The following is a 26679-nucleotide window of genomic DNA, read 5'->3' as shown; positions in this document are numbered from 1 at the left end:
TCACATCAGTGGAGCTTGTGCAAAATGTAGCAGAAAGACAAGCCCAACAGTAGCTCCTACCTTCCAATGCAATGCTATCCTGGTGAAAGTGAAAGAGGGAGCAGAGAGGAGAGAATAAAGGAAAACAGGGGAAAAAAACCAAACAGCATGGCATAAACACATTAAAATTTCTATTCCTCACATAATAATGAAACAAAGAAATTTAAGACTGTAAAAGCATGAAGATTCAAAACTAACCTTGGATTAACAGAAGAGACAAAGAGATAAATTCAAAGCTCAGGCTGAAGACATGATTCTCATTACGTCCCTGGAAGCATGGGCTGGAAGCACTCCAAGAGATCAGACTGTCTGAAAGTAGGATTACCTACACCTACAGCATTTATCTGACCTGGACAGACCCAGGACAGGATCCTGTGGAATACCTCTGGTTATGTATGTACATCTTTGAAGCACTATTTATTTCCTAAAGGTATTTTTTTTACAGCCAATTTAGTTCCCATACAATCATACTTTGCTCACACAATAGTGTGACCTCTTGTTCCATACAGATAAAGTGTACTCAAATGCAATTTAAAGGACAATGTGAAAAAAATACCTAGATGATGGGATATCTAGTGTCAAACAGGAAACACGGGAAAGTAGAAATTGACTGAATTTAAAGCACGGTGAGTTAATAAATACATCATTTAACCTTAGCTAAACACATACCTTAATTTACCAACTTTAAATCATTTTCAGCCTTATTTGCTGTGAAGTCAAAACTAACAACAGAGCAGAGAGCACACTCCAGCACGCTCCAGAAATACCACACAGTCATGGGGTGGCAGGGTTGTCATTATCACTTTAAATTAAATAAAATTCAGTGTGGTTATGATCAAGATATAAAACCTAAACTGGCATATAAATTTATGATGGACAAATTCCCACTAAAGCTGCTGCCTATTTCCTTAGGTTCTTTGAAAACATCAAGATATGTAAGGTTCTGCGACAGCCCATACAGCTTAATGCTGACTTTCAGCTTGAAGCGTTTTGAGTATTTTAAATAAATGCTATCTATTTCTTCTCTTAATTTTCTGAAGGCCAGTTTGGTAGGCCTTCTCAAAGCAGCCTAATACAAGCCATTGGGAGTTGGCTCCTCACAGAATTAATAAGTGACTATTAGTGGCACTAGTTTTAATAATGATATACCTAGCTTTTATATAATAGGTTAGTAGATGATTGATTACTTCATGATGATGGAGGTGGGCCCCCTTTTCAGGCTGAAAGACCTGCCTCCATCTCACAGGACATATGCCTGAACCACCACGGTACAGACTATATTGAAGGGCAGAATCCTACACTACTCTGGCCTCTGTGTTTTATATTATTTATCCAACCGCATCTCAGTCAAGGTGAATGTATGCATTTGGGGGCACAGCTTTTAGGATTGCTTTGAATCCTGTTCTGAAAGTTTTATCTATGGGGTACTTTCCTCATATTCCGTACAGGGAACTTAGGCCTTGAGCAAGGTATTCTGGATTCCAGAAGATAAATACCAATCAATCAGTACCACTTGATAATGCTAAGCCTTAAGTATCAAAAACCGTTATTTTATTTCCCTGTTAATAACAGTAATGGCCCAGAGAATTCTTTTTTTGAGAGGCTGAAGTATTAATTGAGTAGTTGGAAAAAAGAAAAAAATTCCAAAACTTAGGAAAGGAATAATCTGTTATGAAAATGAATGAAGAAGTGAAACACCAATACTTTCTTAATCATACTCATTCACATATCCAGACTTCAGATAACAAAATCCCACATCAAGTTACAATAATACATGCTCAGATATCTAGGAGCAACAAATTCCTTGGGACAAGTAATGGCATAAATATTGGGTATCATGAGTTCTCCCTAAATATCATTTCCATGGTAAATTTTGTGCTTTCCGTATTATTAGCTTTTTACTGTTGCAAAGAACAGAGAAGGTATATAGACCTTAAGATGAGAAAAGTATTAAATAATGTATGCTGTAATTGAAAAGTAAAAGCCAGACAGCATCAAAACTGTTCCAGGCAGTATAATGGTTTTATCTGTTCCTGAAAATGAGTCATTATATTTCAGCAAATGCATGGTCACCAATCTTACTCTGCATAAAAATCTGTTCTGGTTTATATAATTGTATGTGACTCAGTAGTACATCTGATGATAAAAAATTACAAAATTGTTTCATATTGGGAATCACATTTCTTTGGAAATGAAAGAATACCACTTCTTCCAACATTTTCTGGAGGAGGAGTGAGGGAGAAGTTAAGGAGTTGACAATGCCGAAATATCCTGTCTCCCAACTAAAACTAAAATTGTAACAACTTTATATATATTAATGCAAATGAAAAATAAAGGTGAAATGAAAATGTTTTGATTTTGTCAAAATAAACTATTCTAGCTTAATTGAAGAATATTCTTCTTGATTCTTCCTGTTGGTAAATTTGACATTACCATATTTTGTTCTTTGCTGAAGCAAAGAAAAATGTCAAAATCATAAAATCCTTCACAGAACAGAATTGCTGAACAAGATATTGTCATGTAACTGTATCTGCTGTCTCTTCAATTCACATCCTGAACATATAAAATTGTGGTCCTACCTACATTCATTGAGGTTTCTTTGCCATCCTCATCTACATACAAAAACCAATGGCTCTGAGAAGTGAAAGTGAATAACTTCATTCAGAGTGTACTGAACTAATAAATAATTGAAAATCTGCATTGGGAAATTGATCAATATCAAAGATTCATAAATAAATTGTTCCTATATTGTCTTTCCTTGTGGTTAGATTGCAACACTAGTCCTACACAAACATACACACACAACATATATATATATCTCTTACCTGTAGATAAATAAAGAGAAATTCCACTAATTTATTTTTCCAAGCTAAAAAAATGATCTTTGAGCTCAAAAATGACAAAATGAGCTTTGAGCTAACAAAATAACATTGCCTCCTACCAGGAAGAAAAAAAAAAAAAAGAGAGAGAAAATAAGGCAATAACTGGAAAGGTAGGGGGGGAGAGGGGAGAAAAAGGAAAACAGAGCAGTCAAAGCTGCTGTAAGGATTGTGGTTCTGGGTACTGTTATTTTTATGACAAAAGACATATTTCCCAATAATAGTGGTTGAAGCAAGTCTCCTGATTCTTTTTTTCTAGCTGTAGGCTGAAGAAAGCAGATGGACTCTTTTCTGACTTTTCAAAATTACAAATATATTTATACTCTCTCTCTCTTTTGTACCGGCAATCAAATAATATCAAACTCAATGGAACTGAGAACACTTCTGAAAATATGATGATTAAATTTATCTGGATATCAATTTGCTTAGATATGAAGGGCTATTAGTAAGCAAACATTCCATTACAACATGCATCAAAAAGCCTGGTCACTTTACAGAGTTCACTAATAATAGAGAGAAACAGAATTATTACAGTGCATTGGCACTGACCATTTTCCCAGCAATGAGCAGCTGTTTTGTAGCACTGTTAATATTATCTATCTTTACATGAGCTGCCAGCACTGACACTTTAAAAGCAACTGCTTCCACCTCTTCTGTCACCGAATAACCACCTTAGAGTAATGCAACAACTGGCAAGGCTCAGGAAGGCAAATGGAGAAAAGTTAAATTTCAATGGAAATAAGACAGAAACACCAGTTCAGAAAATTATTAAACATACTAGTTTCAATTTGATACTGAAATTTTGGAATAGGATGCAGACATCTGCTTATGTTTAGGAATAAGCAGGAAAGGTTCTCCTCATCCCAAAAGCCTCTACAACTTCAAAGAAAACACAGACACATTCCTATATGTGCACTGTAACAGGTCCAAGACATTTTTGCAATAGAACGAAAAACAAATAGTGAGGCATTTCTCACTGAGCAGTCTGGAGGCCTGACCACTTATGTGAGATAAGGAATAGATTAATTATTTCCTAAATAGTTGCCTAGTGAACAAAATGGAACTGCTTCAACAGATCAAAAAGGGAGTAGATAGTCATCTGATAATTTGAACCACTCTCTAGTGAGTATAGGAGCGTAGTCAGGCAGGGACTTTATCTGATTCTCCTATGCTTTAGATGACTTCTCTCATTTACTGAACATTATTCTTTTTGACATCTCTCTCTCTCTCTCTCTCTCTCCCCTCCCTGCTTTGATGAAAAATATTTGGATCTGAGAAGTTTTTTCCTCACTAAAGAGCTGTCATTGGTACCATCACACTTTATTATTATTATTATTATTATTATTATTATTATTATTATTATTATTATTATTGGCAACCATGAATTGGCATCCTCTGTTGAAAGCTCATATTTGCAGAAAATGCCAGCTCTAATTATCCTAGAGCCTTAACTTACCACTGCCAAAATTAAGGCACGATTGGCATGCCACTTGGGTGTCTTACAACACAAGGTCAGACATTGCTACTGCTGTAACTGGAATTGTCTGTGGTACATAAAAATAGCAGAATAAGAAAAGAAAATCCCTACTAAATGGGTAAGGAATATTTAATACTTTAACAGTGAAATTTTCCTTTCATTGGTTACGGTAACCTCCCTACTGCTTTCTCCCAAAGAAAATAAAAAGGTGGACAAAATAACATCCAGGCCTAAACAAATTATATACATGGAACATGGCATTCATAATGGACTGAAAATAATATTAAAAGTTTTAAATATGGGTTTTTTTTTAAGAAACTGAAGCTCACTGGACTTATAGCTACCCAGCACCGTTGCATTTGTCATTATTTTTATATCACTCATGGAACTGAAAAGAAAAATTTGTATCACGAAGCATCTTCAAAGAAATCCTGGAGTTCCCCTACTCTAGTGAGAGGTGTTACAGCAGACAGACCCCCTGGGAGTTTCCCAGTGTCCCCTCCCTCCCTATAAACTTATTCATGAGATTCCCTCATAATTGCATCTTTAATATAGAAAATCACTGAATTTAAGACACTATAAAAAAAAAGAACTCAGCACATGAAACCTATCATCTTCTCTTTAGAATTTGCTATATTCAAATTCAAGCCTTCAAACTATCTTCAAAGTATTCCATGTCTTAGCCTTGAAACCTAAAAGTCTGTCAAATACTCCAAAATGAAGACTGTAGGGAACAAGGATACTCACAAGCAGAACTGAATGTTTCACAACATCAATAAAACTTGCATTTCTTTAAAAGATCTTTAACAAAATAATAAGAAACCATACCAAAATAAGACAATTCATGTTACACACTACTTCTGAATGAAAAAAAAAGCAAATAAATCAGTTCTAAGTAGCTTGAGAAATAAGACTTAAGAAACAATATTTCATTGGCTAGCATTAGACAGTGCTCACAGAAACATTAATAGAAAGGAATAGGTGATCTGTGAGGCATACAGCAGTTACCTACCAGCTGCGCTCATATGCAACAGGTGTATAAATCTACTTGCCTAAAAACTGCAGCAATCTCAAATCCATAGTAGATGTGGGGTATGTTTAACACTGGGCTTGGCATGGGCACAAGGAAGCAAGATCAGCAGAGCATCAAAAAGGGCTTGTCTCTAACAGCCTATTCAAGTTCTTAAAGACCTGCTCCCTATTAGGTATAGACATTGCTGTAACCTCATTGATCTTAAGGAATAAACAGGATAAAAGGATACAGACATGTGAATACTGCTGGATCAAGGATGTGTGATAGCTAATCTGCACTACAAAGAAAAAGAACATTTTAGCGATCCTTTTTGGCCACTGCAGATTCTCACAACCTCTTATCGACGACATACCTAAGAGACACAGAACAAAGTGAATTTGTAACACTTTTTTGAATTATGCTGCTATAGCACCAAGGAAATCACTGACAACAATTAAACGTAAGCATTGGTATATATTAAAAATCATTCTGGATTGCTGTCAACTATGTCAAGGTTATAAGCCAATCTGCATTACCCTGCGGATGCCAAACCCCAACTGGTTCCCAATTTTAAAAGTGCTGACTGTATAGGAATTGGCTGAGACAGGACAATATAACCTTATATCTTACAATGCATTTTTATATGCCAAGGACTCCATAGCAAACAAACAACTGTGAAGGAAGGGGAATCTTCAGCTGTCTACTTACTTTAGAAATCTCAGATTTGCAAGTCCACTTTCAGATAGGTCATACCTCACTACTTCAAGGAATCAAGGAAAGATATGGCAAATCAGGAACCCTGAACAGATGTCATTTTCAGGAAAAAACCCACAAAAAATTGGTGATGGTACATGGTACAGGCAAAATCACCCAAGATCACAGGAGAAATCACAATCCAACAGAAACTGCATTTGAAACTGGATTTCAGTGGAAGAAATTGTAAACAGTGAAAGAAACATTAACTTACAACAGATAGAATAGCAGCCTTTATTGATACTGGTGCACTTAGCATGGCTAACAGGCAGAGTACAATATTTTTACATGCCAGCAAAGAGAGCACTATGAATTACAAAGCTGTTATTTAGAGTAGAAATACATTGTGAAGATCTGTATAAAATAAAAGATATGCCATGTCAGGCATTGTTCTGAAGGTGTGCAGATTTTACCTTAGCTTTTAAAATATAATACTCCATTTTTTCTGAGCCATTTTGGCTCACTGTTTGTTCTTATACTGATTAGTTATCAAGGCAGCAGATCTGTGTCAGTGTTAGACCACCTTTTATCATTTTTCAGTTACTGATAGTTTATCTCATCACACTTTCAACCAGGAGGTAGATTAAGTCACCAAGCTCCTACAGACACATGTTTTTTTATGCATTCTCATAAAACTCACATTGAGCACTTAAGGATAAAAGGCTTATTAAAATGTGCTTTATTGACTGGTAGAAATATTTTTTCTAAACTAGACATAGTAAGCAGAAGACAGAAAGTCTAGTAATGGGCCAAATCAGCTGATGATTTTGATACGTCTCTATAATTATAAGAGTTATTATAATTGATTTTTTTCTACTTACGTAGAACACCTGGTTCATCAAACAACACTAGTGAGCTAATGAACTCTTCTCCCTATATCCAAGAAATCTATGGTAATTCTTTCAAAGTACATAACGCAGAATATATAACTGTTTTTCAAGTACAAATACTTGATCTGCCATGGAAAACATTGTGAAGAGGTAGAATCCTATTTAATCATTCTTCATCTGCTACTTTAGAAATATTCTGAGAACATCAGAATGTGGCAGCAAAGACACAAGGGTTGTTCATGTGTTAGCAACCATGGAAGCACCTGAGAACAGTCACGTAGGAATTAGGGCTTCTCCCCCAAAAAAGGTGGCAGAGTCAAGAGCCCAACTGAAGTGCATCTAAGCCAATGCACGCAACATGGGCAACAAACAGGAGCTGTAAGCCATTGTGCAGCAGGAAAACTATGACATAATTGCCATCACAGAAACATGGTGGGATGACTTGCACAACTGGAGTGCTGCAATGGATGGCTATAAGCTCTTCAGAAGGGATAGGCAAGGAAGGAGAGGGGGAGGAGTAGCCTTGTACGTTAGAGAGTGTTTTGACTGTCTAAAGCTTGACGATGATGATGAAAGGGTCAAGTGTTTATGGGTAAGAATCAGGGGGAAGGCCAACAAGGCAGATATCATGGTGGGAGTCTGTTATAGACCATCCAACCAGGATGAAGAGGCAGATGAAATATTCTGTAAGCAGCTGGGAGAAGTCTCACGATTGCTAGCCCTTGTTCTCGTGGGGGACTTCAACTTACCAGATGCCTGCTGGAAATACAATACAGAGGAGAGGAAACAGCCTAGGAGGTTCCTGGAGTGTGTGGAAGATAACTTCCTGACACAGTTCGTGAGTGAGCCAGCTAGGGAAGGCACCCTGCTGGACCTGTTGTTTGTGAACAGAGAAGGACTTGTGAGTGATGCGATGGTTGGAGGCCATCTTGGGCATAGTGATCATGAAATGATAGAGTTTTCGATTCTTGGAAAAGTAAGGAGGGAGGTCAGCAGAACTGCTACCTTGGAATTTTGGAGAGCAGACTTTGGCCTATTTAGAGGCCTGGTTGACAGAGTCCCTTGGGAGTCAGTCCCAAAGGGCAAAGGAGTCCAGGAAGCCTGGATATTCTTCAAGAATGAAGTCTTAAAGGCACAGGAGCAGGCTGTTCCCATATGCCAAAAGACAAGTTGGTGGGGAAGAAGACCAGCCTGGCTGAACAGACAGCTTTGGTTGGAACTCAGGATAAAAAAGAGAGTTTATGACCTTGGGAAGAAGGGGTAGGAAACTCAGGAGGACTACAAAGATGTCGTGAGGTTATGCAGGGAGAAAATGAGAAGGGCCAAAGCCCAACTAGAACTTATTCTGGCTACTGCAGTAAAAGACAACAAAAAAATGTTTCTATAAATGAAACAACCTGACCAATCTGATCTCCTTCTATGACAAGGCGACCCGCTTAGTGGATGAGGGGAAGGCTGTGGATGTTGTCTACCTGGACTTTAGTAAGGCCTTTGACACTGTCTCCCACAGCATTCTCCTGGAGAAGCTGGTTGCTCATGGCTTGGATAAGTGCACTCTCCGCTGGGTTAAAAACTGGCTGGACGGCCAAGCCCAGAGAGTGGTGGTGAATGGAGTCAAATCCAGTTGGCAGTCAGTCACAAATGGTGTTCCCCAGGGCTCAGTGTTGGGGCCAGTCCTGTTCAATATCTTTATCAATGATCTGGATGAGGGGATTGAGTGCACCCTCAGGAAGTTTGCAGACGACACCAAGTTGGGTGGAAATGTCGATCTATCTGCCTGAACGTAGGAAGGCCCTACAGAGGGATCTGGACAGGCTGGATCAATAGTTCGAGGCCAACTGTATGATGAGATTCAACAAGGCTAAGTGCTGGGTCCTGCACTTGGGTCACAACAACCCCATGCAACACTACAGGCTGGGGGAGGAGTGGCTGGAGAGCTGCCTGGTGGAAAAGGACCTGGGGGTGTTGGTTGACAGCCGCCTGAACATGAGCCAGCAGTGTGCCCAGGTGGCCAAGAGGGCCAATGGCATCCTGGCTTGTATCAGGAATAGTGTGGCCAGCAGGACTAGGGAAGTGATTGTCCCCCTGTACTCGGCATTGGTGAGGCCGCACCTCGAGTACCATGTTCAGTTTTGGGCCCCTCACTCCAAGAAGGACATTGAGGTGCTGGAGTGTGTCCAAAGAAGGGCAACGAAGCTGGTGAAGGGTCTGGAGCACAAGTCTTATGAGGAGCGGCTGAGGGAGCTGGGGTTGTTTAGCCTGGTGAAGAGGAGGCTGAGGGGAGACCTTATTGCTCTCTACAACTACCTGAAAGGAGGTTGTAGTGAGGTGGGGGTCAGTCTTTTCTCCCAAGTAACAAGGGATAGGACAAGAGGAAACGGCCTCAAGCTGTGCCAGGGGAGGTTTAGGTTGGATATTAGGAAAAACTTCTTCACCAAAAGGGTAGTCAGGCAATGGAACAGGCTGCCCAGGGAAGTGGTTGAGTCAGCATCCCTGGAGGTATTTAAAGGACATGTAGATGTGGTGCTTAGGGACATGGTATAGTGATGGACTTGGCAGTGATGATAGGTTAACGGTTGGACTTGATGATCTTAAGGGTCTTTTCCAACCTTAACGATTCTATGATTCTATGATTCTAAATAGCAACAAAAGGAGGGCTAAGGAGAATCTACATCCTTTATTGGATGTGGGGGAAACATAGTGACAAAGGATGAGGAAAAGCTGAGTTACTTAATGCCTTCTTTGCCTCAGTCTTCAATAGTCAGAACAGTTGTTCTCAGGGTACCCAGCCCCCTGAGCTGGAAGACAGGGAGCAGAATGAAGCCCCCATAATCCAAGGGGAAATGGTTAGCGACCTGTGACACCACATAGACACGCACACAAGTCTATGGGGCCGGATGGGATCCACCCAAGGATACTGAGGGAGCTGGTGGAAGTGCTCACCAAGCCACTTTCCATCATCTCTCAGCAGTCCTGGCTAACCGGGGAGGTCCCAGTTGACTGGAGGTTAGCAAATGTGACACCCATCTACAAGAAGGGCCAGAAGGAGGATCCGGGGAACTACAGGCCTGTCAGCCTGACCTCGGTGCCGGGAAAGGTCATGGAACAGATCATCCTGAGTGCCATCACATGGCACGTACGGGACAACCAGGGGATCAGGCCCAGTCAGCATGGGTTTATGAAAGGCAGGTCCTACTTGACTAACCTGATCTCCTTCTATGACAAGGTGACCCGCTTAGTGGATGAGGGAAAGGCTGTGGATGTTGTCTACCTGGACTTTAGTAAGGCCTTTGACACTGTCTCCCACAGCATTCTCCTGGAGAAGCTGGCTGCTCACGGCTTGGACGAGTATACTCTTCGCTGGGTAAAAAACTGGCTGGATGGCCAGGCCCAGAGAGTGGTGGTGAATGGAGTCAAATCCAGTTGGCGGCCGGTCATGAGTGGTGTTCCCCAGGACTCAGTATTGGGGCCGGTCCTGTTTAATATCTTCATTGATGATCTGGATGAGGGGATTGAGTGCACCCTCAGGAAGTTTGCAGACGACACCAAGTTGGGTGGAAGTGACGATCTGCTGGAGGGTAGGAAGGCCCTACAGAGGAACCTGGACAGGCTGGATCAATGGGCCAAGGCCAACTGTATGAGATTCAACAAGGCTAAGTGCTGGGTCCTGCACTTGGGTCACAACAACCCCATGCAATGCTACAGGCTTAGGAAGAGTGGCTGGAGAGCTGCCTGGTGGAAAAGGACCTGGGGGTGTTGGTTGACAGCCAGCTGAATATGAGCCAGCAGTGTGCCCAGGTGGCCAAGAAGGCCAATAGCATCCTGGCTTGTATCAGAAATAGTGTGGCCAGCAGGACTAGGGAAGTGATCATGCCCTGTACTTGGCACTGGTGAGGCCACACCTCAAATACTCTGTTCAGTTTTGGCCTCCTCACTATAAGAAAGACACTGAGGTGCTGGAACATGTCCAAAGAAGGGCAACGAAGCTGGTGAAGGGTCTAGAGATCAAGTCTTATGAGGAGCGGCTGAGGGAACTGGGGTTGTTTAGTTTGGAGAAGAGGAGGCTGAGGGGAGACCTTATCGCTCTCTACAGCTGAACAACCCCAACTCTCTCAGCCTGTCCTCATAGGAGAGGTGATCCCTCTGATCATCTTCGTGGCCCTCCTCTGGACCTGCTCCAACAGGTCCATGTCTTTCTTGTACTGAGGACCCCAGAGCTGGATGCAGTACTGCAGGTGGGGTCTCACCAGAGCAGAGTAGAGGGGCAGAATCACCTCCCTCGACCTGCTGGCCACGCTTCTTTTGATGCAGCCCAGGATACGGTTGGCTTTCTGGGCTGCAAGAGCACATTGCTGGCTCATGTCCAGCTTTTCATCTATCAGTACCTCCAAGTCCTTCTCCTCCGGGCTGCTCTCAATCCCTTCATCCCCTAGCCTGTATTGATACCAGGGGTTGCCCCAACCCAGGTGCAGGACCTTGCACTTAGCCTTGTTGAGCCTCATGAGGTTCACATGGTCCCACTTTTCGAGCTTGTCCAGGTTCCTCTGAATGGCATCCCATCCCTCAGGTGTGTCAACTGCAGCACTCAGCTTAGTGTCATTAAGTTCTGGGAATATGTTTCATTAAACACTTGAGCTTTAGCAATAGCTAGAATGGATATCAGTGCTTCTGTAGGTTCATGAGCCTTGAAAAGGTCTGGCAAATTGAGAACCAGATTTCACTAGAAGTCAAACCAAAATAAGTCATGGCTGCAATTTACAATTATTACATATTTTGCTCGATAATTTTTTGCAAAACAACTTTTTTTGCACATCTTGCAATAAGCATTCAGTCACTTCAAAATTTGTTCTAATTCTAAATAATCAGGCATCTCAGAATGAGAAAGACTTAGGGTATGGTTTTAGAAGTACGACTTTTATTTATTCATACATCTACTAGATCTTGTCCTGTGATTAGAATAGCTTTAAGCAAAGCTATTAAAGTCTGTTTTTTAAGCAGCTTTTGGAAAATACTGTTATTTGAAAGAATCAGTAAATTTATATCACAGGCAAATGTAAAGCAAAGTGGCATATCATTTGACATCTCTTAACCGAAACAAAAAAAAGAAAAATTCATATTGAAGAAGGTAGTTTATTGTAACAATGTATTTATTCGTAATTGTTCATATCTTTTATTTTTAATTGTTCAGTTATCTATGAGCATCGGTAACTAAGAATAACTTACTAGTTTCATGCAAACCTATGTAATATGTTCAGGGGTCAGCAGCTTAAGCAGTCTCAATCTCTTAGAAGTATTTTACAAAAAAGAATTATGAATTTGATCATTCAACATTCTATAATTATTTTATCTCAAGCAAAAATATTTTCTTCTATGGCTTTGGTTTGAAGTTAACTACTGTCTAGTTCTCTGCATATTCACTTCCTGATCATGTCAGGAATATGTTATTGGTTCTCTCATACTGTATTCTCTGAATTTAATAAAGTTAAAGTAAATAAGAATTAGGTCCAGTACTTACTGTTTAGTATTTTTAGGAACCTATGCTAAAAAAAAAAAAATCCAAACCAAAACCAATGTAAGAAATTATTGCAAAAGTATAATTTCTGCAATCAGCAATTTAAATATAATTTTTTCCTTGCATGTTATATTATATAATTTTGTTTAAATAAGTATATGATCTATTTGTCAACATCTGGGTTGTAAAAGACTGGAATATTAGATATTGTAGCTAAAACCAGTTTTAGGACAATGTGAATTTGCAAATTCAGTGAATGAATTCCTGCCAACATATCTTCTGTCCCCTTATTTAAGTGTTTCTTCTCATTTCCACTCAGTCATTCATTTGGATAAACTATTAACATCAGACATATTAATATATCAGTCAGATTTCATATATATCGCACCACAGGCTATAGCTCTGTTCCCTCATAACAGTTAAGGAGAAAGCTTCTACAATGCATACATTATTTACCTCGATAATACTCTATGTGGCTGTTAGCAGCTTGATCCTGATTTAATTGATTTAAATGATGTGAAAATAAATAAAGAAAAGGAACCATGTTTCACTAGTGTCATACAAAAATCTTTTAAATTTTTGCCTACTCACCTTAAAGTTCAAGATACTAACCAACTGAAGTCCAGGTATGTGATACTAAAAAAGGAAAAGCTCAAACAATTTCAACCTGTCTTTTCTGTTTGAGGACGTATAAATACCTCAGTGGGATAAAAGCCTTATTATACATCCTGGTTTGTTCATTAATCAGTTTTCCAGGAAGTATCATCTTGGTAGTTTATGAAGAATGAGTTTGCTGACTGTCCTCTCAATATTTTTGACATAATGCTCATTATTCTGGATCCAAATACATAGTATTTCAGATTTATCTGCACATTTAAAACCAACATGTCAGCCCATATGCAAAAACTATTAAATCCTTTTAACCACACACAAACAGGCGCTAGTTCTGTGTCATAAAAATTAGTTAACATTTGCTCCCTGTTGTGCATGTGCAAACGGACACAATACAGAAAAGATTAATATCAGCAGCAAAGGTCTCACTGACTACCCCTATGGGATCATCCAACTATTGTTTCCTAATTCAGCAAAGTTCATCCCTAGCCATTTTTGTTGTTTTAAAACATCATTACAATGCTATAACACACAATTTCTCCAAAGTGGTAATGAATTACGGTGCAGAAGTTTCACACCCTACAATCAAAATAATAATCAACTACTGTGATAAAAAAAGCCACATATGAAAATCCATGACCGCCTTCATTTCTGATCTCTGTAAGATGCTAAAGAAAACATTAAATTTTTTTTTTGCACACATTTCATTTTGGGATTTATCAAAACTTGATTCAGTCTACATATTCATCACTGTTCTCACATGTTCTCGCAGTCATCAGAACTCTTTTTTAAAAGCAGCCAACGAGCTTCTTGCTGCTTTATTGCAGGCTCAAAAACCAAAAAATATTTCAGATCCTCTTTCACCTTCCTGAGAACATCTAGGGAGCTCTATAATGTGTTATCAAACAGAAAAAGATGGACTCTACTTATTTTTCAATACTTGCCATATAAAGTATCATACAAGAAATATTTTGCAAGTTTTACCAGTGGAATCAAAGGTGAAGTTGCAATCAAGCAGCCTGGAGACATCAGCAGCCATTAGCTATAGATTACATGAGCCAAACACCAGCTATTGCTGGTTTGGACCACATCTTCTGGTCACTTCTAGTCCCACTTAATGCTCGATTCAACTACTTTTGATTTAGAATACCTGATTTATTTTTGACAACAGACGGGAGGGGGAAAAAAAGTATTAATTTCTCTGCTTAGTAGGGCTTTATAGTGGCAAGCTATTAACTCAAGCTGCCAGAAAATAATGTCATTGAATGCATTTCAGAAGGTTGTCTCTCTGTAAAACACAAAGACAAAAGCACAGCTTTATGGTAAAACTGCAAGATATGCTTAATCATTTGCCTTAGTTAAATTGAGTACAAAACTGCAGTGTTCTGTGTCAAAAATATAGTTACACTGCATTACAGGGAGGCAAAAAGAAGTAGAATTTACAAAATACAATAATAAAAAATAATGACCTGTTTCAGAAGGGTTTTGAGAAACAACTGTAAATTTATTAGACTTTGATACTTAGTATCATCCAGCATCATTCCATTTTTAAATATAATCTGACATTACTTGTGAGATGGCTTTGCATTTAGGTTTCTATTAAACTGTAAAGTGAACATAATACTTCAAAAGGGAGATAACCAGCAGAAAAAGCACCAGAAATGGTACCAAATAATCCTTCAATATTCATTTAATTAAATAAATCTTTATTAAAATACGTAAATAAATTTATGCAAATCTATTTAAACAGTGTTTCTGTGAAAATGCTTTACAAAATAATTCTCATTATACTGGCTGCAAGAAAGGTTTAGAAAACAGCAATTATTTTTCCTATGTTTTTAGCACTTCCTTTTAAAACATATTATGATATTTAGAACTACAGAAATGGGGACAGGCAAGAAATGAAATGACTGAATCATGGTGCTATGTGCCAAAGCATTAAACGCTTCCTAGCCATGAGCATGCCAAATTAGGGAATACCATAATTTTCTGGAAACGTCACCATGCCAAATTGGCAGGCAGCATAAAGTCACATCTGGAAATAGTGGAGTTGACAGCTTAGAAGGAAATGACTCAAAATTTGAACTACCCATTTTTTATGAAGAAGGTCAGCATTCGATATTGTTTAGCCTACTAAACCTACTAGCCTACTAATAGCCTAGGCTGAATAGCCTACATACAGCCTTCAAACAATGAGCGTTCTAGGAAATCTACTCAATTATAAATGGTTTCAATTTCTCCTGAAATAGAAAAATATGAACATGTATTTTAAGTTCTCTGTGATTACAAGAGTATTAACTTCATAAGTCTAAGTGCTAGTCACCAAACTCAAATGCAGATTTAGGTGGTTGCTAAAATTTCTAAGATTCTCAAAAGGACTCCATCCATGCTCATTGTGCTGATGGTCCCAAACATATTTTTGGTCTCTATGGTCAGCAGACAGAAGATGGTTACTCCTTTATGATTTTTTTTACAACAAGGCTTTTCTACTAGCACCTGTATGTAATTACACTAACTGGGGAGTAAAAACTCTCTATTCCATTCTAGTTTGTGTGTAGCTCTTTGGAGAGACCTGAATAGTTTTTTGTAGGAATAAGATCATAGCGAATGACGTTATAACCATATATATCTTACCTCTTCCCACTGGTGTATGTATCTAATCAGTCTTGAAAGGCGTAATAAACGTAACAGGCTGAGGATTTTTGTAAATCTCACAATACGAAGTGCTCTTGCTGTCTTGTAAACCTCTGAATCCATTCCTTTTTCTACAATGAGAAAGATATAATCCACTGGTATTGATGAGATAAAGTCAACCACAAACCAGCTTTTTAAGTAATTCATCTTAATAATTTTAGGGTCCAGTATTATTTCAGAGCTGTCTTCATTTACAGTCCCAGTTCTAAAATTCATGATCAAGTCCAATAGAAAAACAGTGTCTGATGCTACATTGAAAATAATCCATGGTGTTGTTGTTTGTTCTGTGAAGAATGTGATTCCAACTGGTATAATGACAAGGTTTCCAACCATCATTATGAGCATGATTAAGTCCCAGTAAAACCTAAAAAAAGGAAGAAACAGAAGAGTTGATGTAATGTGGTCTCTATCACGCCGTTTCTTCACCTCAAGTACATTTGTGGTTCTATACATATTAATTACAGTACTGAAACTTGGTGTCAGTTTTGCCCAAATGAGGTTAGTAATTATAATATGCTTTTGTATAGAGATACAATATATATAAGGATGCTTAAACATTTTGTTAATGCTAAGAAAACTCTCATTGTTTTAACTCATTCAATATATTCAAAGTCAGTAGAGACGACAAAGTAATTAATACATTTCATTATGTGCTTTCCTTCTCAAGAATATGCATCTAGGATAAAGACAGTACCATGGCTTATCAGTCCATGGCATATCTGAAAGGTGTGCATGTGTGGCACTAAAGTAGCCTTCTCCAGACTCCTGTCAAAACCTATTAGTGTGTTTATATAACTAAAACTATGTCTGGTGCCAATCACAAGTGCTTTACCAATGCAATATTTTTTTAAGGCTTCTATCCAAATGGAAATCCAAATATCTAACAGATAACATATTAAATGTAAGTACCTCTCCCAGGAATTTTGCTTTTCATTTCGATTATATTTTGATATAGAAATCTATTATTAATTCACATATAAACAAACACAATTTCAAGATATCTACCACAGCTTTCAGGTATTCAAAATGGAGGGGGTTGTTTGATTTAAGAACACCCACAGCTGGAATGGACTGTTTGAGTTTAGACAACATAACTGGAGAATTTAGCCACACACGTAAGTCTCAGTAAAATTAAAAACAGAATTACAGTTAAGCTTAACACTGAAGGAGTTATATATGAAAAGACAAAAGAAAATATTTAACATGGAAAAATACTGAGGGACCTGACAATTTAATACATTCTTTCTACATGTTGCCTTATGCATCCTTTGGACATTAAAACATTGGTCAGTGATAATTCCCATTTGGATAGAAATGACAGTGTCACACACCATGTGCCATGGCTTCTTCTTGAAGAATCTGTAACTCCCAGCATATGCAATTAAAGCAGCCAAAAAATATACATAAATGCATACAGTACTAACTACCAAGAAAAATAAAGAAACCATATCTTCTTAATAATTTTCCTCAAAGTGAATGACAAGTTCTTTCAGACTTCTTGCACCAAACAGTATGCCTCTCCAGTAGTTGCCAATGTGTGAATTGTGTGGAGAAGCTACTGTCAAGACAAAAAAGGGACTACTTTCATGACAAGTCTATAGCTGCCTACTTTATTAATTGGGATAAATTACAAAATAAATACACTCCAAAAAATCTGAAAGATAGATTATATCAGATAACTAATGACAATTTACTAAGATATCTGATTACTAGGGTATGTGTTCTTTTCAAACTTGTCAGCAATCCCCTTAAGAGTAAGAAAAATATTCTTACATCTAAAAACTGCATAGAAATTACATTCTTTCCTGACCTTGAGTCTTAGAGTTTAAAAAAATCAAATTTTGCACTGGTTTTCATATGAAAAAGCCTTATCATACTTTAAAATGGTATCTGGAAATTAGAGTGAACATAAAGTAAAGGTCTTAGCAGAGAAAAGCAGAGGTGAGAAGAGTAAAGGACAAATTTAGTCTTTTTTTTCCTTCACTCTGCCCATAAGATTTTGATTAATAAATACATCTTTTCTTCAGTTGCCATAATTATAAAATTTCTATGCCCTTGACTGAAAAGTATCAAACTGTAATGAAAGTCAAGAGTGCAAAATATGGTTTTGCATACTTCTTAATTTATATTTTCATCTGTATTCATTAAATCTTAAGAATTAGACTTGGAAGAGACCAATTAAATTCAGTCATTCTCTCTACTGACAGTTCTGAATAATTCCCTATATTTTCAGGTCCTGAAAACACAGCATTTATATACAGATGACAAAATACATTTTAATGAGCCAGGTTCTTTTTCCTGTGCAATCTGAGCAGAACTGTTCAGATGAAGGCAGCTCTTTGTCACAACAGAAGACTTCTAAGGGAATATACACTTCAGCTAAGATGAGTGCATGTTTCTGGATCAAGTAGTGTACTTAAACAGGTTATTATTATGCATTTCAGTACATCATAGGAAAAGGACACATGGTAATTAAGATCAATCAGCACACCTTCTGAAGCCTAGTGTGGTGACTGAGAGGTTAAATATTACCTTAGACATGAGGCAAGATGTCCCAGGGAATAGGCTAAGGTAACCTTAGGTAAACTCTATTCCCTGTCATTCAGTTAAAGATCAGTGAGAATCCACCATTAGTTCAGTACAAAGTCACTCTGTCATTAGTGAGCGGCTCAAACTATTTAGTCAGAATTGCAACCTAAGAATTTTTAGCTATTAATGAGTAATAAGATTGAGTTTGCTGTTCATAATGTGACCTTTTGTCATAATGTGACTCTTTCAGTGTGAAGTTATGATCTGTGTCTCAAACTTCAGTACAAGTCCCAATTAGACATTAATGTCTTCTAAAAAACATATCTGCTGCCCAAAAGCCAGACTACATGGGATAAAATGGATTTTAAAGACTTATTGCACCCCTATCAGTATTAAAAACTGGGTCTTTCATATGATTTTAAATAAGATTTGGTTTTTAGACATGGTTTTGTATGACAATTCAAAAATAGATGCCCAGACTCTGGCTATTACTTTTCTCTCAAGCTGTTCTCATTCTGATGATAACCAACAAGGGAACTACCATAAACATACATGAACTTTTCTGAGGAACATGTTCAGCAAAACTCATAAAGATCAGACACTGTGAGGTGCGGGATACACTCTAGATTGTTCTAGACCACTATCCAGATAAGGAAAAGGGCATGACAATAGGGAAGTTCCAGTAACAACCATGTGAATATTCTGACAGTATCAAAGAGAACTGGAGATTTGACATCAACTTCATTATGGCCTGCATTTGTTACTATGTGATAAAAATACCTCTATAGCATTTAGCTACCTGAATATACTTGGTTTTGCATAATTTTTGCACCTTTGAACAACAATGACATAGCGCTATATCAAATTGCTGGTAATAAGATTCAAGCAGTCTCTACATCTGTTTTTCTTCTCCTACAGATCTGTAACTATAAGCTTACCATGATTTTAATATGTTTTGAGCTAGAGCTTTTTCATAATAATAGAAAGGATTTACAAATAACTGGCTTAGCCTCTGAATCAGCATAACGCATAAGGATAATATATTACAAATAAAGATATGAAGTGTTATGATCTATTAGCAATTTTCCCCAAGCAATTACTAACAAAAACCCCAAGCAGTTCTGACAAGCGTGTACTGTTAGAAGTCACAGACTAAGAAGCAAGCACTTAAATATACCGTGTGTAGTTGATTTATTAGCAAACACTTTATCTCTTCAGATATGCATAACAATTGCTCCAAATTTAAAATATGGTCTTCATAATGCATGTTTTTACAAGCTGTGATTTAATTAATGCATTCTAAATTTATTAGATCATTTTCTAAACCCGTGTCAGTTTCTCCTGCTATTCATTCATATGGAAGGGAAGACAGCACCTCATTGAAATTAGGAAGCAATGGTGTAGCATGAATGGGAGCTTTGTTGAAAAAGATTAATTCCAGAAAATGAACATACACGTTGCCCTTCAAAACTCATCTTCATTTGCTGTTTCATGCAGAATCACATACTCTGCAATTCTGTATAGCACATAAATTACCTGAAGCAACAGTTGACTACTTCAGTGCATTACAGAAAGTCATGAAAGTGGGCAGGATCAAAGCTTGCTCTCCAGTGCAATTTGCTCCCCTCTGTGCGCATAAAGAGGCACTGAGAATTTAAAGGTAGCCTTATACTGCACACCTTCATCCCAGAAATCTGATTTATCATGAACCGTGCAAGAGCACAGAAAGGCAAATAACAGTAGAGAAAGCATCAGACAAAATAAATATTGATCTGGACAATCCCACTGGTTGCCACCTGTGCACATCCCACAGGATCCCCATGGAACCATAGACACTATGATTAGCTCTGTCACTGTGTTTGTTTTGTGTACTTGGCTCTTGTGTATCAACATACACTACGAAACATGGTAATGCATATTCTCATCTTTTATGATAGCACTCCAGTGACTCACAACCTTGTTTCCTCATATAATGTGATATCAAATGTTCCTTAGAAGTCCCTTCCAAATTTTCAAGGTTTCTCATGGAGCTGGTCCACATAATCAAAGCAAACCATTGCCACAATGATGACATCCATTAGCAGTGTGATTTGCTTCAGAAATTTCTCAGCCTAAAGGACTGTTTGTGACAGCAATAGACAGTTTATGCCAAAAATCAAATCAAAGCATTGCAACATACTGTTGGAAAAATTGAAACAACCACTAATCTCGCAGCCTATGAGTAAATGAATCTTCTCTTTCCGACTTTGCTATTTTACAACAGTAGAAAACAGAACAGACAGACAAAGCGAGGCAAGAAAAGAAGGAAGAAGAAGGAGATGAAAATTACACTCCTCAAAATATTTTGACTCAGCTGAAATAGGTATGGAAAACCAGGTATTTGTAGTATTTGACTGTAGTTGGAGGAATTGCTAACTTTCCATTACATTTTTCTATCTGCTTACTGATTTGCTAGTTTGGGAGTTGCTCAGTTACTACAGGAGCTGTTATTCAAATCAAAACTGAGCTGGCAGGATTCACACGGCTCTACTCCAGCCTATCTATCTGTAGCAGATGGGGGAATCAGCTATTTTTGGCAAACATACAGTATTGATGCTTTTTTTTTTTCTATTTAAGCTACAAAGCAGTGATACAGAATGCATCTTTTATTCATGATACACTGAATATATCAATAAAGCTTAACTTCATTGCTTCAGAGATTGAAATACTCATTGTTTGTGCAAAACAGCTGTATGACACTCCTGTATTTTGACTGAGAAGTAACTGTCTCCTGGGGACTTCACTAACATCAACCATGATCAATGTCTCTAGTTTTTCTTTTGATACAGAAAAATTAATTCCATGTGCGCATACTTGTGGAGAAATAGAAGGTAAGCATTCCCATGATCCATTTAAAAATGCCTGTCACGTAAGCTTGAATGTACTTGTGTTTTCTAGAGTATTTTATCTTGTTTTTAACAGGGAACCAGGAGAATTTAGTGAAAAATATGCAAATGAAAAACTAGATTCCCAAGGGATATGCTTGAATCAAAAAAAATTCTATCAAAATTGTAACTAATAAACAAATGATTCAGTGAAATACATTCCATATTTCCATTCACCACCATCTGTTATTGGCAAGATACTTTGTTCCCAGCTAAAAAGCTCGAGCAAGTGCATTGGAACAGGCTGCCCAGGGAAGTGGTTGAGTCTCCATCCCTGGAGGTATTTAAAAGACGGGTAGACGTGGTGCTTAGGGACATGGTTTAGTGGTGGACTTGGCAGTGATAGGTTAACGGTTGGACTCGATGATCTTAAGGGTCTTTTCCAACCTTAACGATTCTATGATTCTATGATTCTATAACCACCAAATTAAGGAAGAAAAGTGAATGCTGAAAGGAAGAAGTATGGCTGTATTTCACAGAAATGTGTATTTGCACTTCAATGGCTAGTAGGATTTAACATTTACCAGAAATGGGGGAATGAGGCATTGGTAACTAGAAAAAATAAAAATCCAAGACAAGCACAGTTGCTTTTTTTTTGTCATTAAATTCCCTTTCATTGCAGGGAGCAGCACTCTGGGCTACGAGAAGCTACTAAGTCATTTCCACTCATTGTCTAGACCCTCTATACCTTTTCATTGGGACCCTATTTCATTTCATGCAGTAAAAATCAAACAGGAGCAATACTCAGCTACAAGAAATAGTGTTGCTGTTTCAATAGATGGCATCCTTCCCTTAAAGGGATTCTCAACACGTTAAAATGAGACTATGCTCTTACATTGCAACAGATGCCAAAGCAGTGCAAGAAGCAGAGAAGACAAGAAGAGACTACAGCTGAACAAGGGGCATTCCCCAAGTGACTGAGCCCAGACCCGCTGATTGGACAAGCCAGCAAGGGGCGGAGCCTGTACTCAGCAGCACAGGTGATTTAAACAGGCTAAAACAATCAGCCCAGCTAATTGCAACTGATGAGTGTATATATTTCTCAGCAGGGAGGTACACAGCAAAAAGTGGTGTTCTCTGCTTTTTTGGAGTTTCTGGTACCTAGTAGAACCAATGCAGCCATAGCTCATGTTAAAGCATGTGACCACCCAGGTTTCTGGCTGTGGGATGTGTGCAGGGATATTCCTGGAGGTGGAGAGTGATAGCAAGCAAGTCTGTGGGTGGTGTGACCAGGTGGATGAACTGCACTGCCTGGTGGCTGAGCTGCAGGAGGAGGTGGACAGACCAAAGAGCATCCGAGGAGGAGATCAACCAATGGAGCTGTGCTCTGCCATCTCTGTTGCACATAAGCTAACTCAACATGACCACTACTGAGGTAGGTCCAGGATCTGTTTTGTGCCAGGAGGAAAGCAGTGTTACAAGGGATAGGGAGGGCTTGAAGCAAGGTACTGCACAGAGCTGTGAGAGAAACCCCTCCTTACCCTCTCAGATACCTTTACAGAATAGGTATGAGGCTCTGGGTATAGTAGACAGAGGACATGATGAGATAGAAGAGGAGGAACCTATGTGAGTACTCTCACCAAGGTCAGATCAACCAACACCTCGCAACGAGACCTGCATTAAGACCAGTGCTGAGAAGAAACAGTGGTGAGTTATGGTCATGGGTGACTCCCTCCTTAGCGGAACAGAGGCACCCATTTGCAGACCGGACCCTCTTTTCAGGGAAGCTTGCTGCCTCCCTGGGGCCCAAATCAGGGATGTCACCAGACGACTGATAGTACAGCCCTCGGACTATTACCCACTCCTGCTCTTTCACGTGGGTACTAATGATGCCGCAACAAGAAGTCCAAGGTCGACCAAAAGAGATTTCAGGGTCCTGAGAAGGATGCTAAAAGATTCAGGAGCATAGGTAGTGTTTTCCTCAATCCTCCCAGTAATGGGGAGAGACTTTGGAAGAAACAGGCTTGCCCAAGACATCAATACCTGGTTCCAGGACTGGTGCCTCTGCCAGAACTTTGGTTTTTATAACCATGGAAGAGTCTCTGAAACACAAGGTATGCTGGGGCCTGATGGCATCCCCCTGTCCTGATGGGGGAAATGTGTCTTTGCTCATAAGCTGGCAGGACTGATTGAGAGGGCTTTAAACTAGAATTGATGGGGGAAGGGGATACCATCAGGAGAGCTGAAGGTAAACCAAGGGTTGGCATGGCATCCCCTGAGGGCAGCAATGCTAATGGCAGCATTTGCGCTGCTCCAGGGAGCACTGAGGGCTTAGGAGCACATCTGAAACGCTTGTACACCAACGCACGCAGTATGAGAAACAAACAGGATGAAACAAACTTGGTCTGTTCCCAGAGCTATGATGTCATTGGTATTAGCGAGACTTGGTGGAAGGAGTCCCACGATTGGAGTGCTGGGATGGAGGGCTATAGGCTGTTCAGGAGGGATAGGCAGGACAGGCGAGGTGGAGGAGTTTCACTGTATGTAAGGGAGAGGTTTGACTGCGCAGCCCTTGCAGTTAGCGATGATGTGGTTGAGAGCCTCTGGGTGAGGATTAGGGGGATGGAAAACAAAGCAGATGTTGTAGTGGGTGTCTACTATTGATCGCCCGGCCAGGGTGATAGCACTGATAAGTTATTCTATAGGCAATTAGGAGAAATCTCTGGATCAATAGCCCTTGTCCTTATGGGAGACTTCAACTTCCCAGACATCAACTGGGAATACTATACTGCTGTGACGAGCAAGTCTGGGAAATTCCTGAAGTTTGTGGAAGATAATTTCTTGTCACAAGTACTCAGTGAGCCAACTAGGAAAGATGCCCTCTTAGACTTGTTGTTTGTTTAAAAGCACAGGAGCAGGCAATTCCACAGTGTTGGAAGTCAAGCAAGCAGGGCAGAAGACCAGCTTGGCTGAACAGGGAACTCCTCGTGGAGCTCAAGAGAAAAAAGAAATTGTATGATCTCTGGAAGCGAGGTCAGGCTTCGCAGGAAGATTACAGAGCAGTGGTTCATCAGTGCAGGGAGAAGACACAAAAGGACAAAGCTCAACTAGAGTTGAAACTGGCCAGTGTTGTGTCAGGCAACAAGAAAGGCTTTTTTAAGTACGTTAATAGCAAGAGGAGGTCCAAGAAAAACATTGGATTGATACTTGTTGAAGGTGGTCACCTGACAAATATGGATGAAGAAAAAGCAGAGGCATTCAGTGCTTCCCCCCCCCCCCCAGTCTTTAATAATGCTGATAGACCTTGGTCTTCCTCTGAGTCGGAGGACCACGACTGTGGGAGCAGTGGCTTCCCATTTGTGGAAACTGAAATTGTAAAGGGATCAGCTGAATGTTCATGAGTCCATGGGGCCTGATGGGATTCACCCCAGAGTACTGAAGGAGCTAGTGGATGTTATGGCAGGATCCCTCTTGATCATCTACCAAAGGTCTTGGGAGTCTGGGGAGGTCCCTGCTGACTGGAAGCTAGCCAGTGTTATTCCAACTTACAAGAAAGGCCAGTTCTGTTTAATATTTTTTATCAATGATCTGGATGTAGGAGTTCAATGCACCATTAGCAAGTTTGCTGATGATACCAAACTGGGAGGTGCTGTTGACTCTCTCGAGGGACAAGAGGCCTTGCAGAGGGATCTAGATAGATCGGAGCATTGGGCAATCAATGGCATAAAACTTAACAAGACCAAATGCTGGATTCTGCACCTGGGATGGATTAATGCCGGGCACAAGCATAGATTGGGAGAGGAGTGGCTGGAGAGCAGCCCTGCAGAGAGGGATCTGGGGGTGCTGGTTGACAGCGGGCTCAATGTGAGTCAGCAGCGTGCCCTGGCAGCCAAGAGGGCACACCGCATTCTGGGGTGCATCAAACACAGTATAACCAGCTGGTCAAAAGAGGTGATTATCCCGCTGTATTTAGCGTTGGTGCGCCCTCACCTTGAGTACTGTGTGCAGCTCTGGGCCCCACAATTTAAGAAGGATGTTAAGGTCCTTGAATGCGTCCAGAGGAGGGCAACAAAGCTGGTGAAAGGGCTGGAAGGCATGTCCTATGAGGAGCGGCTAAGGACTCTGGGGTTGTCTAGTTTGGAGAGAAGGAGGCCGAGGGGTGACCTCATTGCTCTCTACAGCTGCCTGAGGAGGGGAAGTGGAGAGGGAGCTGCTGATCTCTTCTCCCTGGTATCCAGTGACAGGATGCATGGGAATGGTTCAAAGCTGGGTCAGAGGAGGTTCAGACTTGACATTAGGAAGCATTTCTTTACCAAGGGGGTGTTCAAACACTGGAACAGGCTTCCTAGAGAGGTGGTCGATGCCCCAAGCCTGCCAGTGTTTAAGAGGCATTTGGACAATGCCCTTAATAACATGCTTTAACTTTTGGTCAGCCCTGAAGTGTTTCAGGCAGTTGGACTAGATGATCGTTGTAGGTCCCTTCCAACTGAAAATATTCTATTCTAACATTCAAGGTAAGCAAGGCAGCATGGTCTGTTCAGCTAAACTTGATCTGGAGAGGCACAGAAACCAGTCAACAGCTGTTCCCCATGGACTCACTAGACTTCCTAGAAGACCAGAGGTGGCAATGGCTCCACAACTATCTGTGCTCCAGCCCTCTGTCGCAGTGGGGCCCTGGGCAGTGGACATGCCACCAGCACAGCACTCTAGCACTGACTTCCAGGCCACTTGCATCACGCTACCACAAGCCTCCTGGCATGCGACAAACACCCTCATCTTGGTAAAGGTTCATGGCAATCAACAATAATAATAGTTTAACTGGCCACAAAACACTTCAGAACCACTAGTTTTTGCTAGACTTTCACAGAGCATATGGATTACATTATATTTTGGAGGCTGCTTGTTGTAGTCTCCCAATGATCCAAGTTCATAAATTCCCTTTGTTTCAAATTTATCCCTGAAAGTATTTCTCAGTTTACAAATTGCTGATCTGAGAATGTAAGTAAGTAAGTAAGTAACTGTAAAACACACTAAAGGGAGAGTGGCATGTGAATTCCCAGTTTTAAAATTTGTTATTGCAAGGTAAACCTACAGAGATTAGGCTTGACTATCATTTGAGAGAGTAGATGGCAAGGTACCTTTAACCGGTACTCAGAAATTGCATAAAATAGACTTTTCAAGTAATTCTCCGTGTACCACAATGTGATTTGTCTTGCACATTTTCAGTCCTACAATAAATGTGAATACTAATTGCTATAAATATTCAGTTTTATCCAGACTATGTGTTTTTGCTTAGCATGTGATGGTATTCACCATATCTGTACACTTGCACAAACTTCCAAATTTCTCTTCTCATTTATTTAATTCATATAATAGGCTTATTGCTGTGCTAGATTCCCTTTCAATAATCTAGAATTACCGTACAGAAGGAACCACTAAATTAATATATCACTGCTACTATGATCTATAGGTACAATT

At 39.6% G+C, this 26679-nt stretch overlaps 1 protein-coding gene across 1 annotated transcript in view; it reads right to left on the bottom strand.

Annotated features, from left to right (window-relative positions):
- LOC309601487 (potassium/sodium hyperpolarization-activated cyclic nucleotide-gated channel 1-like) overlaps window positions 1-26679 on the bottom strand; it is a gene marked incomplete at both ends in the record, with an annotated part of 262000 nt that overhangs the window by 198598 nt on the left and 36723 nt on the right. Inside the window, one exon of the mRNA XM_082334512.1 lies at window positions 15749-16172. Coding sequence (XP_082190638.1) covers window positions 15749-16172 — 424 coding nt within the window. The remainder of the gene's footprint in view (window positions 1-15748; window positions 16173-26679) is intronic.

The sequence above is a fragment of the Platalea leucorodia genome (assembly GCF_965183815.1).
Source record: "Platalea leucorodia genome assembly, chromosome: W".
Lineage (NCBI taxonomy): Eukaryota > Metazoa > Chordata > Aves > Pelecaniformes > Threskiornithidae > Platalea > Platalea leucorodia.
Note: the sequence above shows the minus strand (reverse complement) of the source record. Positions and strands in the feature narration are given on the sequence as shown.